Source organism: Brassica napus, chromosome C8, assembly GCF_020379485.1.
Source record: "Brassica napus cultivar Da-Ae chromosome C8, Da-Ae, whole genome shotgun sequence".
In the NCBI taxonomy this organism is placed as follows: domain Eukaryota; kingdom Viridiplantae; phylum Streptophyta; class Magnoliopsida; order Brassicales; family Brassicaceae; genus Brassica; species Brassica napus.
The window spans coordinates 23899099-23915201 of record NC_063451.1 but is presented as its reverse complement, the minus strand read 5'-3'; the positions used below and the strand labels follow the sequence as shown (position 1 = coordinate 23915201).

Below are 16103 nucleotides of genomic sequence, written 5' to 3'. Positions count from 1 at the left end.
AGATTTTTTAGGTTTCTTATCTTGCAAATCACGTTTAAAATCATATCATTTAACCGGACTAACCTGTTTAGTATTTTATGGGCTTGGTCAATTAAAATATAATTAAAACCTAATCCACATATATTGTGATGAAAATAAAGTTTTAACATTGTAATTAAGTTTTGGCCCATTTCAACAAATTAATTACCAAATAGTTATTTTTTATTTGCCATGTTGTTAATATAATACATATCGTTTATATATCAACCCATCTGTTTATAATTTATATAAGATGTTTTATTTTGAAAATTTTGAATTATAAATTTACATAAATATATAATTACATTATAAATAAGATAATGTAGTTAAGTATTACTAATTGACAAATATCTTATCTAATAAATCGTTTTGATTTGTCTAATATCCCATCACGATATAAACAATCAACAACAAATTTAGAAACAATTACTTTTTATGTTAGGTTTAATCTTGATAATAAAATGAACCGAGTTTTTTTTTGGGTTTACATCAATCCAAAAACCAAAAAAAATATATGAAACAGTAACACCAATGTTTAACATCTATTAAGTATGAACATATATCCGCGCGTTCGCGCGGATTCAAAATCTAGTTATGATTAAAGTATTTTAAAGATTTTATGTATTATTATTTTTAATAAAATACATTTAATAAAATTTTTAAACGATGGTCCAAATTAAAAAAAATCACACAAAAAAGTCATGAAATCTGTTTTACAATATATGATAAGATACTGTTTATGAGTATCATTGCTTAAGAGTTGGATTTGTTTATATAAAAATTAGCTAATGGGTTTTGTGACGGTTGAGCACTTTTGTAATAAACAGAGATAGTGCTTGAGGATGAAGTAATATTTTGGTATTGGGAAATACGATTTTCTACCGACCATTTTTTTTTCTTTTTCTGATAACCGTGGAGATCCAACGATCGAAGTCCAACCGACTATTTTGTACGTAATTATTAGGATATTCTTATTAAATAGTTTTAAGAAAGTTTTTCAAAATTAATTATAATGATAATATTTTAAAATAATTATTATTCTGTATTTAAAATACTAATGTTTTAATATATATTGAAAATTTACATCAATTTATTTTGGTTTTCGAATATATGTTTTATCATTCATATTTTTACATTTTTATTATATTTTAATTTTTAAACAAAACGAACTAAATAATTCTGATTCTTTAAAAAAATTAATACAAATTAATATTTTTTTCCATCCAAATAAAAATTTAAAACATCAATTTTTTTCAAAGAGAGTGATAATTAAGTAATTTATGGTGAGGTTTAGAATAATAAAAAAATAGAAATGGAAGCGATGGAATTAGGGAGCAACGATGGTGAGAGCATGATTAACCCGAAGTTCTTAGGATGAAGTTATTAGCGGAAATTAATAAACTGTTTTTTAATTTTTAATTAAAAAACCTAAGAACCGGTTCTTAGATAAAAACTTTAATAACCGGTTCTTAACTTTTTTGATTAAAAGTTAAGAAACAGTTTCTTAAATTCTGTTAATAACTCCATTTTAAGAACTCGAGTTAATCATGGTCTGACGTGTCTTTCTTGGATAGAACGAAATAGTGGGACCCAAAAGAGGAAGCCACGTGGGAAGTAAATGATGACGTGGAATGGAAAGCCACGTGGAGAAGATGATGATCCAAGCTGTGATGTATGTGGAACCAAATGAATAAAATCACATCAAACCCATTCTCTTCCATTAATTAAGCTTCTCCACTATTATTATGGCTTGGTCCCGCGATCTCCACATTTTTCATTTTTTTCATTAAAATATGTGAATTCTTATTTTAAAATATATATATTTGAAAACATCTATTATCCTGATATTTTGCAATACATGATACTCCCTCCATTTTTTAATATAAATCGTTTTAAAATTATGCACATAGATTAAAAAAATCATTAATTTTTTATATTTTCTAAGCAAAAACATCATTAAATATTTACTTAACCACAAATCAACCAATAATAAAATAGAATGTATATTATCATTGGTCATATAGTATTAAGTGTTAATAAATTTTACATAGAAAACCGAAAACGTCATATAATTTAGAACATACAAATTTCTCTAAAACGACTTATATTAAAAAAACGGAGGAAGTAATTAATAGGTACAGAAATTGTTATTCATAATGTCTAGAGACTTTTAAGTTAAATCCAGTAAGTTTATAACAAACGATTTTCGTTAAACTGAGTTAAACTCATATAAATTTCGTTAACTGAGCTTACACATAAGTTTATGCTAACTAGAAAACGAATTTGCTAAAGAGCTTTTATGTGGGTAAATTAGAAAAGAGTAATACTAATGTAGCTAATTATCCTATATTTTCACCGAAAACTATTAAAAGTATTTTCATCATAATAAATGAAAAAAAATTCACTGCGATCTCCTAATTTGTTATTTACTATCCAAATAGAGATAAGTAACTAAGTTTTTGTTTTTGTTTGTTTTCTTGTCAAATAAGTTTTTGTTTTAAAGAAAAACTTATACTCCTAGCAAGTATCAACATGTGGAAGCCTTTTTAGTCCAATGGTTTAACTAACGGTTCATTAATGCTTTTACACCATCACCATCAGGTCGAGGTTTCAATTTTTGGAGAAAGCGATTTATTAAACAATTACGAAGACTACAGAGGAAAGGCTTACAAGAGATCTTTAACATGATACAAGTAAACTCGGTCAGACATGATCTTCGTATGACGGCTCAGATGATGCAGTTAAGTGTAGACCTTATAAGGCAGGTATTATTGTTGGTTGTCGTATCGTCTATGTAATCTTTTTCATAGTTGTAATATCGTAATAAATCAACATTAAAAAAAAGTATCAACCTATAAATATCGCCTCTCCAAACTTTTAAAAGATTTTTTCATGTGAAAGTAAATTAGGTAATATAATCCATCAAGATAAAATATGTGATAGGAATATGTGATTAAGGAAGGCTCTATTAACTTTAATAAAGTACGAATAACACGATTTAGCTAACCTATGCTAGCCAGGTGATGGTGACTAACTTAGCTACAATGATAAGATCTTTTTCTCTTCATTGGTACTTGCATTCACAATTGTAAAGTGCATTTTTCAAAGTACACAAGAAAAAGGCACTCATATTAGTGGATATTTCATCCGTATTATTTTAATTGTCATTTAGATTTATACACATGAATTAAAAAAATATTTAGTTTTATATATTTTCAAAACACAAACATTATTATCTAGACATCTAACCATATTTCACCCAATACATAAATAAAAAAAATAATATTGTTAATAATTTTGCATTGAAATTTTTAAAAAATACTTATTTAAAAAAAATAATAATATATAACGATAATTAAACTGAAACAGAAAAAGTATGAATTAAGTTTTTTTTTTAATTGTTAGAAGTTCTTTAGTTATTTATATAGAAAAAAGGGATCCTACAAAAAAAAAAACCTTTATAAGGGTTGTGGAAAGAAGAAACTTAAGAGCATTTCCGATGTATGTTTCTATATTTTCTTTTAAAATAGAGACTTTTATTATAGAGGTGGAATTGCGCTAATGTATACTTTTATAATAGAGTTATTTTATTTTAGAAGAAAATATAGAGAATTTTTTTTTTTATCTCTATATTTAGAGGTAAAAATAGCATATCTCTATATTTTATTTTATAAATAGAAAAACTCTATTATAGAGACATACAAATCCATCTCTATAGTATAATTTTTCTATTAAAAAAAATACATAGACATTGCATAAAAAAAGGAAAATTTAGAGATAAAAATAGAGATGAATCAGAGATGGTAAGTAAAAATGTAAAGCCATGTGCATAGATAGAACCTTGGTTTCCATGGGGGTTTCTCTTCTTTTCATGCCACAACATTTTGGAAGCTTTGAGTTTGGCATATATATCCATGTATACATTACACATACACAAACACACCAATATATAAATATATATATGCATGCACTCATTTTAAACTTATTGGCTTCAAACCGGTTAAGAGTGTTATTCATCGTTGTCGGATCGAATCACTATAGTTAAACTCATCCTGATCCTTTGGTCCGAAAGGATACGTAGTACTTTCACGGCTTTAAACAATGGGAAATCGGCCAAAAAAACACTGAACTTTGCGGGAATTGCCAAAAGAAACCTGGACATATGGGCTAGCCAATAAAATCCTGAACTTTTGTTGACTTTTCGGGTTTATTAAGAAACTTACGATTGACTGACCAGATAAACACACCGTTAACCGAGTTAACTGTTAATTAAGCGGACGTTAATTTTGGGTGTTAAAGTATACGACGTCGTTTCATCACTTTGTCTGATTAAAGACAAACGACGTCGTTTATATAGCTGTGTTATTAAAAATATGTGTTTCCTACGGCTCGAACTCGTGTACTCGGGTTTAATGGTAGGGGTTTTTGCCACTGAGCTAGTGGACTTTGCAATGGCTATACGAACACAATATCTTTTATTCTTCGAATCCGAGTTAAAGACAAATTAATGAAACGAGGCGTTTTACATTAACTTTTTTATTAAAAAGATGGGGTTCCATCGACTCGAACTCGTGCACTCGGGTGTAATGGTAGGGGTTTTTGCCACTGAGCTAGTGGACTTTGCAATGGATATACGAACACAGTTTCTTTTATTCTCTTTGAATCCGAGTTAAATGAATCAAAAAGAGACGACAGTTTTCTCCTCCGATTGGTATAAACCCTAAATGGGCGAAATCATAAATCCAGTTCGCGATTCTCTTCGATCTCGTCCTTAAGAATCTCGATTATCATCTCTCCTTCTTCGAGTATCGCATGATGAGTTCGGGTTGTGAGGATTCGTCTGTGAATACGATGGGAATTCGTGGTATCCCGGAGCAATGCGGTTGTGGTCGAAGAACTGGGATATACACATCAAAAACGAAGGTCAATCCAGGAAGAACTTTCTTTAGATGCCCAACGTTTCAAAATGTAAGTGTTTATTTTGATTGTGTTTAAGATAAGAACATAAGATTCAATGGCTAGGTAGTCAGTGAGAAATTGTTTGAATATAAAGATTGTGTTCATGATTTGTGTCTAGGATCACTTGTATAAATGGGTAGATGAAGCTGTCTACGAAGAGGTTCAAGATGCATTGCCAAAAGTTGAATGCTTTGCATCAGATGTTATGAAAATTAAAATGGAGATCGAAAGCATGAAAACCGTGGAGGAAGACTTGAAAGAAGATGTCAGGAAGGCGAGCAATGAACTTAAGAAGCTGAATGTGATCATGAAAGTGGGTTTTTCGGTGGTTTGTTTAGGCGTTGTGATATGTCTTGTGTTGATCATGTTTGACAAAGCAGATGGGTTGTCTATGAATAGCTACTAGGAGACTGTTTATGTAAGGCTATGTTTAGGTAAGAATCATGGTTCATGTAAGGCTATGTTTTAAGACAATGTTTCAGTAATGTTTATGTTTTACTTCTTGATTGTTTATAGAAGGACAAATGCACCATTGAACAGACCATCAAGATAAACAATATGATGAAAACACAAAGATAATAACCAAGACTATCTTCATTGAGAGTTTCAAATTAAAACAGCAGGAAAAGAAGAAAGAAAAAGGTAGTTCTTGTTCCAAAAGCATTCAGACAGAGACACCATCATAAACAACCAACTTCCTCAATGCCAGCAATACCGTTCTCATCTTCCCTACCATCATCACCTATATCCCCAAATTCCTCAATCTGGAGAAATTCTTCTCTGTCATCACCATCATCACCTAGACTCCTTTCCGAGTTTACCTTCTGCTTCTTCGATTGTCTAGGAGACACAGGCGACCCGCCAGATGAAGTTCCCCGCCTTGTCTTCTTCGCAACTGTTGATTCCAACATCTCAGTCTCTAGCCATTCTTCTCTGTCATCACCAGAAAGAGCCACATTTACCTTCTGCTTCTTCGAAACTCTAGGAGACAGAGTTGAACCACGCCTCGTGGCCTTCACCGGAGATGACGCAGGCGACCCATATGAAGTTCCCCTCCTCGTGGTCTTCTCCGGAGATGACGCAGGCGACCCATATGAAGTTCCCCGCCTAGTCTTCGACGCCTTCGACACCTCTGTAGATGCCAACATCGATATCCCTTCAACGCTTTTACGAATCCTCGATCTCTCCAGCGATGGCAAACTCACAGAAGCATCGCGTTCTCCACCCTTCTTCGACTCTTGAACCGCTTCGTCACTCCCGTAATCGAAATTCCTCATCGCTCCGAAAATCATTACCTCCTTTCCATTCCTTGTGAACTTCGTCTTTACCATCTCTACAAGAGAAATACCCAAATCGATTTGAGAAATTATGGTTACGTTCAAACACGGGTTTCATTTTGTTTGATTGCAATCAAACACATCTTTTGATCAATAAAAATAAACATGTGTGATAACCTTCCGAAAAGTCCACTAGCTCAGTGGCAATACCCCCCTTACGACCACGAGTGCACGGGTTCGAGTCCAGGCAGCAACAACAATTTTAATTAAGCAAAACGACGTCGTCTTGAGATTTTGTGTTTAACAAAACAACTGAATGAAACGACGTAGTTTCACTAAACGGCAGTAATTAACGGTGAGTTAACACTGTCTTAACTGTCGGTTAACGGTGTGTTAATTTGGTTAGTCAACCGTAAGTTTGTGAATTAACTAAAAAAGTCAACAAAAAATCGGGGTTTTATTGGTCAGGTTCGAGTAAAGGTTTCTTTTGACAATTCCCGCAAACTTCAGTGTTTTTTTGGCCGATTTCTCTTTAAACAATACATTCACCTTTTCTATAAAAGCACTTGAAATATGGTTTACGAGAAAAGCTTATTAGGTATGAATCAATGTATTATCATCGTGCGTGAGTCACGACCACTTAGTTAATAACTTTTTTGTTGGTTTCTGATCACGATAAACGTACGTACCAAACTCTATTATAATTATTTACAATATTAGTGTGTTATATAACTTATATTCGATATTAGCCATATATATATATTCAGAAAACCTTATTTTGGTTTCATATGCCAACTAGATCTTTCTCCTTTTCTTTTTCCTTTCTACGCCAATTTCATGGCTTTATATGCTTAAACATAAATTAAAAACTGAAGCAAATTAATAATCAATATATCAAAGTACTAAAGTAAATAAATAGGAAAACGATGATCAATTATCACGCGTAAGAGAGAAAAGGAGGAAGATGATATCATTGGATACGTATACGAATCGCTTCATCACGATTAGGCGTAAAGTGAAATTTGCAGCTCATTCGCCGCAGAAAGTTTTTAGTTTACTTAATTATTAGGTTTAATTATAAAAGCAATATTACCATTATATAAGTATATACATGGCTTACTGCAATAGAATATGATTCACGAACGAAGACTTCAAGCTCAATAAAAAATAACTTTTTTCTCTCTGGAGCCTCTTCCCTCGGCTTCCACAAACCCTAAATCAGCTGTCGCATCTTTTTTCTTTGGTGACCGGTAGCTCTTTTGCTCCGGTCGCCACCCCAGTCCGTCATGCATTCTAGCCTTCTTCCTTAGCCTCTTCGTCCTACCCTTCTCCTTCTTGTGTGGTGTTGCTGAATTTCCACTGAAATCTCGGTGGATCTAGTCGAGTGTCGCATGAGTATGTGACCTCTCTGGAGCACCAACGAGGAGAGGAGTTCTCAGGAAGCTTAAGGAGCCTTCGATCTTTGGTTTCTGCTTTCAATCGGAGAAGATCTGGGTCAGATCTGATCTTGCTTTCGCCGGAAAAGATGGTGAGGCGTCGTTGCCTCCGCCTCTGCTCTCGTCGTCGGCATGTACCCGTACGTCTAACAGGATTCGTTTTTCAAGGTCTCGTCAGAGCTTCTCCTCTCCGCTTTGGAGTAACAGCGGTGCTAAGGCTCACCGCTCAGAGGACCTCTGTTCCTTAGGTCATGAGACATGTCAACCATAGTGTGCCTTTCAGAGTTCGATTGGCTTTCCTTGCTGCTCTCGATGCCGACTCCTGAGGTTTTGAGGACAACCCCTGTGATGGCGTCACCTGCTTTCAAGGATGAGCTTTCTCTACTCGGTTCGGTCACTTGTTTTTAAAGGAGTTATGCATCTCCTTCAGTACTTCATTCCTCTGCTCCCAAGCTCCGGCAGATAACTTTTTCGTTCACTTACTGTCTTCGCCGCATCCTTTGTGTCGTGTAGCCGGATGGGGAGCTTTATTTACCGGCTGCGCTTGACCGTAACTTGTGCTTTCACTTCTAGTGGTGTTGTTCAGGTCTACATTTTCGTCGTCTGCTGCATTAACTTGGGCTCGTTTGTCAGCCTCTTCCTCCTCTAGTGGAGCTCTGGAGCGAAAGCCAGCCGCTTCTGTCGATGTCTGCTTGAGCCACTTCGGTGAGTGCTTGACTGAACTTGCCTCTAGCTATTCTCTTGATGGTCTGGTTACTCTAATAGTCAAGAAGCGTTTGGGTGGGGAGTTTAATTTGATGTCTCTTGTCCTATAATGTTTATTAACTTCAAAGTTCACCATTGTTGGCAAGCTTTGAGTTAATCTATTTGTGTCTTGGGGGTTTTTTTAAACTTTTTGCGGCCCCAAAAATTCAGAATGACTCTCGAACAGAATCTGGTTACAATTAAATTTGTAACCAAACCTTCATTTTGATTAATGACATTTACAATTTAGCAAAAAAAAAAAAACTTGGCTTACTGCTTCCTACAAATGGCGGTGCACTTCTATCTCAAAATATTATTGTATTATGGGATAACGTTAACTGTTGGTACGTATTAGTTATCCCAGACTACCCTTTAAAAAGTATTTTGATCTTCTTTTGGTTTGTGGAGTTGTCTTAATTCATGTTGATTATATATTTATAACAACATTGATACTCTACTTTAATAACAAGTATCATATGATCAACTTTTACAATCAATCATTTACACCAAAAAAAAAATTTACAATCTCTTTTTCATGCATGAAAAACTCGAAGAGTTTCGAAAAGAAAAAAAAACTCGAAATAAATCAAAATGACATTTGTTTCTTGTTAATTCTATAATCGATCTGAGACAGTTTTTTAATAATTTAGATATTTTTATAACTATTGTAGGAAATATGGACATAAACCACTAATATATTTGCATATATAAAAGCCTAATTGCATTCACACATATTTTGCAGCTATAACCTAAATTATAGTCTCAGAGAGAGAGATACAGACACATATATATTAGTCATAAACGCAAACTAAACTATATTAAAAATTTGACAAAAAAAAAAACTATATTAGAAATAAACAAACATCACCTACATTGATAATCTTTGAGAGCTTGATGAGTTAATTAGTCACATAGTATCTCAGTAGACAGTAGTATGTAGTTTAATGTTTTATATTATTATATTTGTTGTATTATTATTCGAGTTTCAATTAATGCATAAAAAGTAGCCAATAGCTATCATAACTAATAGAAAATCATGATGTTAATTATTTTAATCACTGTGATTTTGTAGTCATTTGGGTGGGTTTTCTTTTTAACACTTTGAAAATTCATACGAATAGAAAGAGTTTTCAGAGTTAATGGAGTTTTAGTTAATTTAATTTGTCAATTGTATGTCATCTTTTCCAAACTGCTTCTCGTCAACAACTATAAGAATATTTGTACTGATTTTAAATACAAGTATATTTTTAGAACAAGGTGAATTTTATTACCAATGCAAAAAAAGGGGATTACACTCAGAGCATGATTGTAAAGGAGTGCCATTACGGAGTTAGAATAGTTTTTCCTGATTTAACAACGAGAAAACGTCCATTAAAACTATCAACTTTCAAATTAAAGCTAAAAAACCTTTCAACTTATGTTTGAGCTAAAAAAATCTCCAACTTTCAAATATTGGTTGTTTTAAATATTATATTTTGTTGACTCGACCATTCAAGAAATTCAAATAGTCAATTGTTAAACTAGATTAAAAAAATAGACGTTTGTTAACTCTTTAAACAACGTTATTTTAAAAACTGATTAAATATTAATCAAACAACGTAGTTTTACTTTTGTAAACACTCAAAGCATATTTTTTTGCGAAACCAGAACCCTAAACCGACTTCATCTTCCTCATTTCCGAGTGAGGAATATGAAGTCGATTTGGCGCTTTAGTTTCGCGAAAGAGATGCTTCAAGTGTTTAAAGAAGCAAAACAACGTCGTTTGACTAATTTTTTAAAACAACATTGTTTAGAGAGTTAACAAACATTTATTTTTATAATCGAGTTTAGCAGTTGACTATTTAGGTTTCTTAAATGGCCAACTCAACAAATTATGATAGTTAAAACGGCCAACATTTGAAAGTTAAAGATTTTTTTAGCTCAAACATAAGTTGAAGATTTTTTTGACTTTAATTTGAAAGTTCCTAGTTTTTATGGCTCTTTTCTTATTTAACAATTGATTTATGCAATGATAAAAAGGACTCTGTTTGAGCAAAAAAAAAAGCTCTTTTGTTTATTATTTCATATACTAGTTCTTTTTAATAATTTGATCAATCAATCATAGGAATTAGCAACTATCCGTTCATTAGACCGCATTTAGTAAGTTCTTAAGAATCGTCTACGGAAAAATATTTCCGACGATTTTTAGTTAAAAAAAAAAAAAAAAAATTTGCCGATTTTGATTGATCATATATGTAAAGTGTATACAAAAACTGAGAATTTTGCTATATCATGAGTTTTTGTAATGACAAGATTTTACAGTAATGATGTTTGTTTATTAAGGCTCCGACTGGTGACCTTTTCGGGAACACGAGGAATGAATAGGAAAGAAACGTATAGGACTAAAATTGCAGGAATGAAAAGGAATGCTTGTTCCTTATCAAATTTAACAAGGAATATTTTTGTTCTATATTTCTCAACAAAAAAAAGAATGGGGAGGAACAAGAGGGAAAAACTATTCCTTGTGAATGGTGATTTTTTTTTGGAATGATAAGAAATTCAGTGTTCCATTTCATTCTTTGGTTACTGTTCAAAACCTATTTATTCCGAAAATTTAAGTAGCAGTAACGAAAAAGAAATAATATATAGAGATGATAAATTGTAATAAATATATAAATCAGTTTAACACGTACATAATGTATATCTTCGAGAAGAATACAAATTTTACCAATTTAGCAAGGTTGCACTTTTATAACATACAAATAAAATAGATTCATTCTGCATATGATTAATAAATAGTAATGATATACTGTTTTATAAGAATAATATCACTAAGTTACCAAAACAATATCATTTTCTTTGTTGATTGGTACAAGATAATTACTATACAAGTTGGTGTAAGAAAAAAGTATAAAAATAAGAATAACAAAACCTGCTCTGACAGATAAAGGAATCACTAAAACTGAAAGAGAAAAAATAACAAATGAAACCTTCAAATGAATATGAAAATTATCATAGAGAGAATAAAAGATATTTTTTTTTCTTTTATTTATATAACATGCGACTACAAAAAAAGGCCCAAACCCTAAAACAGACAGACATTAGCCCACTACCAAAATTCTCTACTCAAACTAAAAAAAAACTACTCTGTGCAACTCTAAAAGACAACAAACCATGCTGAGAGCACCGAGATCTCTCCTTGTTTCAAAACCTGAGCACGAGACAAAGGATCGAGTCGTAGTCTGATCAATTGCTTAATCTCAGCAATTAACGCCCCCGGTTATCGAGTATTTCCAGAGTGTATTCTCGAGTTTCTTTCCCTCCAAATCAGATATAGACAAGCTTGATAAAGCAGCCTCACTATCAGCTTCACATTCTTGTCTCTTGATGGGTTCTTCAGCCATCTCAACCCACTCTCGAATTGTGCTGGAGGAGAGAGGTGTAATCTGTCAACAAAGTGAGACCACACCTGCCTACTGAAAACACAATCAAAGAAGAGATGCTGCCTATTCTCGTCGTCTCTCACGCATAGTACACAGACCGTAGGCACTTGCAACCCCCAACTGATCAGTCTATCTCTAGTAACCATCCTGTCTCTTGCTGCTATCAAAGACATAAAGGCATGCTTCGGAATACGCCCTGTAAACCAGATCTCTTTGTGCCAAAAGACTTCTGTGTTGCAAGGGAATAAACTCCTCCAAGTTACACTAGTGGAGAATGCCTCCGAACCATTCTGCCTATTAGTAACCCAAACATATTGATCATCTTCCTCTGATTCAATGATCGGTTGAGAGGCAGGAAGGCTCTCCCTCATGAAGGAGATAATAGGGTTCCTGCTTCTACTCCTCTCAAAGATCCAACCTCCATTTCTTAACGCATCTGCCACCACCGCATTAAGATTCACTCCAGTGATCATAGGTCCATTCTCTCCCACTACATCAATCAGCGGCCCCAATGACGTCCAGTTATCTACCCAAAATTTTGCTGTGATCCCCGAGCCCACTCTACACTGGATGAAGGGTCTTGCTATAGGTCTCAGCTTACACAACGATTTCCAGATCCAGCTTGCGTTTCTCTGCAATTCTAACATCCAAAAATTCTCCACCCAATTAAGTTCCTTCTCACCCACGAGACCCACAATGAACCCCCTGCCGCATACAATAACCAAATTAACTTCAATCCAAGAACAACATTCCAATCAGCCAGTCTCTTAAGCCCCAACCCTCCTGCTTCCTTGGGTGTGCACACTGACTCCCAAGCAATCTTTACCCCTCTTGCTGAATTAGGAGCTCCGTTCCACAAAAACGCATTACACATCCTCTCTAGAATGCGGATGCATTCATTAGGAATGATGAACATTGAAGCCCAGAATGATATTGTTGAGTAAATAACTGCTTGTATCAACTGAAATCTTCCGGCAAACAACAAATGTTTTATTGTCCAAGAGTTGAATCTTGCTGAAATCTTATCCAGAAGTGGCTGAAAATTAGTGTGCGTCATTTTCCTTGGGGACAAAGGCACTCCTAGATATCGCACCGGCAATGAACCTTGCGCAATACCCATTTGTGACGCCAACTCCCTGCATCTACTAGCACTTCCTCCATCTATCAACAACTCCGTTTTGTTCTTGTTGATGCTGAGTCCTGATATTTGCCGAAATTCCTCCAAAATCTGAAGAATACCACTCAACAAGTCTGCTGACCCATCAAAGAAGATCAAGACGCCGTCTGCAAAGCTTAAATGAGTTATCAACGGGGCTTCACACTCCGGGTGGATTCCAAAACGACCGTTGATGGCTCTTTCATCTAACTTCTTCGACAGAGCATCCATAGCTATAACAAATAACATAGATGATATCAGATCACCTTGCCTCAGTCCATTCTTCCCTTGAAAGTAGCCATGGAGTTCTCCATTTATTGCAACGCTATAGGAAGTTGTAGAGATACACTCCTTAATCTAATCCACAAACCTCTCTGGGAGCTCTATTGCTTTTAGTAATCCCAAAAGAAAATCCCAGTTCAAATTGTCATAAGCTTTTGAGATGTCTATCTTCAGGCAGCCTCGCGTTGTCTGCCCCTAACAGTAAAAATCCTTAACTAACTCTGAAGCTAGCAACACATTTTCACACAACAATCGATCCTGAACAAACCCCACTTCATTCCTCTGGACTATATCTGATATACATAGCTTTAGCTTCTTCTTCAGAATCCTTGCTATGACTTTATAGATCGATGAGCAAAGCGAAACCGGCGTGAAAGCTGTTAACTGATCTGCCCCTATAACTTTCGGAATAAGCGCAATTGTTGTAGCGTTAAACTGCTTGAGCATCCTACCCGTCTGAAAAAAACTCTTTTATAGCTTCCACTGCATCCCTCCCAACCACTTCCCAGGCCTCCCAAAAAAACTCCACAACAAGCCCATCAGGGCCTGGTGCTTTGTTTTTAGGCGTTCCCTTCCAAATTCCTATAATCTCTTCATCTGTTGGTAGGAGTATGAGCTTCTCTGCAACTTCAAAAGGGCATCTGTATGGTTGCAGACCTCTCAGTTCTTCCTCAGATATTGCCACCACTTCATTATCTACTGAACCGAGAAGATTATGAAAATACGCCACTGCCATATCTTTGATCTGGTCCTGACTAAAGATCCTATGGCCCGTTCCATCCACCAAACACCTTATAGAATTTCTAAGTTGATGCGCTAAGACTGCCTTATAGAAGAAGGTGGTATTAGCATCTCCACACGACTGCCACCTAACCCGAGCCTTTCTACTGAAAAATATCTCCTGAGCTGATTCAAAAAATTGCCACTTCTTCCTTGCAACAAATTCCTGGTGAAACAGAGAATCTGTCGGGGAGCTAAGCAGCTGCTCTTGTATCTCCTTCAGCTCGTTCATAGAGTCCCTTGCCTTCTGTTGAATGTTCCCAAACCCTTCTTTATTCAACTTTCTACACAACGCTTTAACATTCTTTAATCTCTGACCCAGTGAAAACATTTTTGAACCTACTGGAATTTCCTCCTGCCAAGTCGATACCATCTCTTCCAAGTACCTCGGGTGAGTGGAGATGAACGAGAAATATTTAAAGCTGCACTTCCTAACCTCTGGAAGAGTCGAAAAACTCACTATAGCTGGGGAATGGTCAGAATCTCCCGGAGCTTCAAAAACTGTCACCGCTACTGGATATACCTCTCGCCACTTGTCATTACACAGTGCCCTATCCAGTTTCCTGAGAATGGGATCCTCCGGTCTCCTATTCAACCAAGAAAAGAACGTGCCCCGAAAGTCCATATCTGAGAGATTATTTCCTTCTAGACATTCATGGAACTCTGTCATACCTCTAACTGGTAACTCATAAGATTGCAACGAGAAGTGCTCCTCCGCCGTTAAAATCTGATTAAAATCCCCTATAATCACGAGTGGTGAGGATGCAACCAAGGAGTTATTAGCAATAGCAGCTAGGTCCGTCCACAATCTTCTCCTCTCTATCTAGGTATTATGAGCGTAAACAAAGCAAACTGTACAACTCGTACCCGTAGCAGGATCCGTAACTCCGCAAATAATCAGCTTATCCGTTCTCAAGTACACTACTACAAAAACTTCTGGCTTCCACAGCAGCCAAATCCTTCCGCCTACTGTCTGATCATTTTTAGTATCAAATCTCCAACCTAGAGCCGTAGGTCCCAAGACACTACTGACATTCTCCTCCTGTACATGAGTCTCCAACAGTGCTCCTACCGACGAACCCATATTCTGTAACCAACTTTGGACTACTCTCTTCCGACCTTCGCTATTAAGACCTCTAATATTCCAACTAAATAACTTCATATTTACAATGATGGGGAGGTACTGAATCAGAAACCAGATTTCTTACCCAAGGAGCTTCCTCGAGTAAGATACTTCGACGATGTCTTTGGAGTAAAATTTCTTCCATTTGCCTTCTAGAGTTCCTCCTGTCGCATCGCTCGCCTATAAGCTTTCGAATGCTTAGTAAACCAAATGGAGCTGTCCTTCTCGATTTCCTCATCTGGTTCTGTCTGACTTGGTTTTTTTCCTTCAACCTTATCTGCAACGATATTCTTAGCTTCATTCTCCTCCTTCTCTACGTCCACCTTCTCGGTCTGAGCAGTAAGTTCCTGAACTACGTCACTACCTCCCTGATCATCATCTCTCGCCACAACTCTCAAACCCTCCCCTTGCAGTTCTTCGCCAACGACTTCCTGAACCTCCGGAGGCGAGCTTAAAGCTCTGGCCTTAGCTCTAGACCTTGACCTTCTCCGAGACCTAGATCGCGAGCTTCTCTTCTTCTTCTTTTGATTTTATTCCCGAGCAACCTTGGTCTCTTCTACTGGAATGTCTGCAAATGACATATCATCTGCAGCTTTCACCACACTGACCACCCTTTCTTGATTCTGAGAATGCTCCTTCTTCATAAGGGGCTGGTGACATCGATTCATTAAATGTCCGAACTTTTCACAGTTGGTGCACTTTGGTGGTAGGCTCGGGTACTCCACATTAACCTGAACCGAGTTACCTTGAGAATCCCTTACTACGACCACCTCGGGTGGGAAGTGAGATAAGTTAATCTCCACCTTCACCTTTGTATCTCCAAAGTGATAAGGATCGAGCCGCGTATGTAGAGGTTCTCCAATAGCACTAGCCACCACACTTATACCCTTCAAAGAGTACAACTGG

At 35.6% G+C, this 16103-nt stretch overlaps 1 protein-coding gene and 1 pseudogene across 1 annotated transcript; one reads left to right on the top strand and one right to left on the bottom strand.

Moving 5' to 3' along the window:
* Positions 1–2206: 2206 nt before the first annotated feature.
* On the top strand, positions 2207–9292 carry LOC106412375 (annotated as a pseudogene).
* Positions 9293–11673: 2381 nt separating this feature from the next.
* LOC106412904 lies at positions 11674–13243 on the bottom strand. The gene is made up of 3 exons (XM_013853777.1): positions 12636–13243; positions 11955–12561; positions 11674–11859 (listed from the first exon to the last, which is right to left on the bottom strand). The coding sequence occupies exons 1-3, from the start codon at positions 13241–13243 to the stop codon at positions 11674–11676; spliced, it is 1401 nt and encodes a 466-aa protein (XP_013709231.1).
* Positions 13244–16103: the final 2860 nt, after the last annotated feature.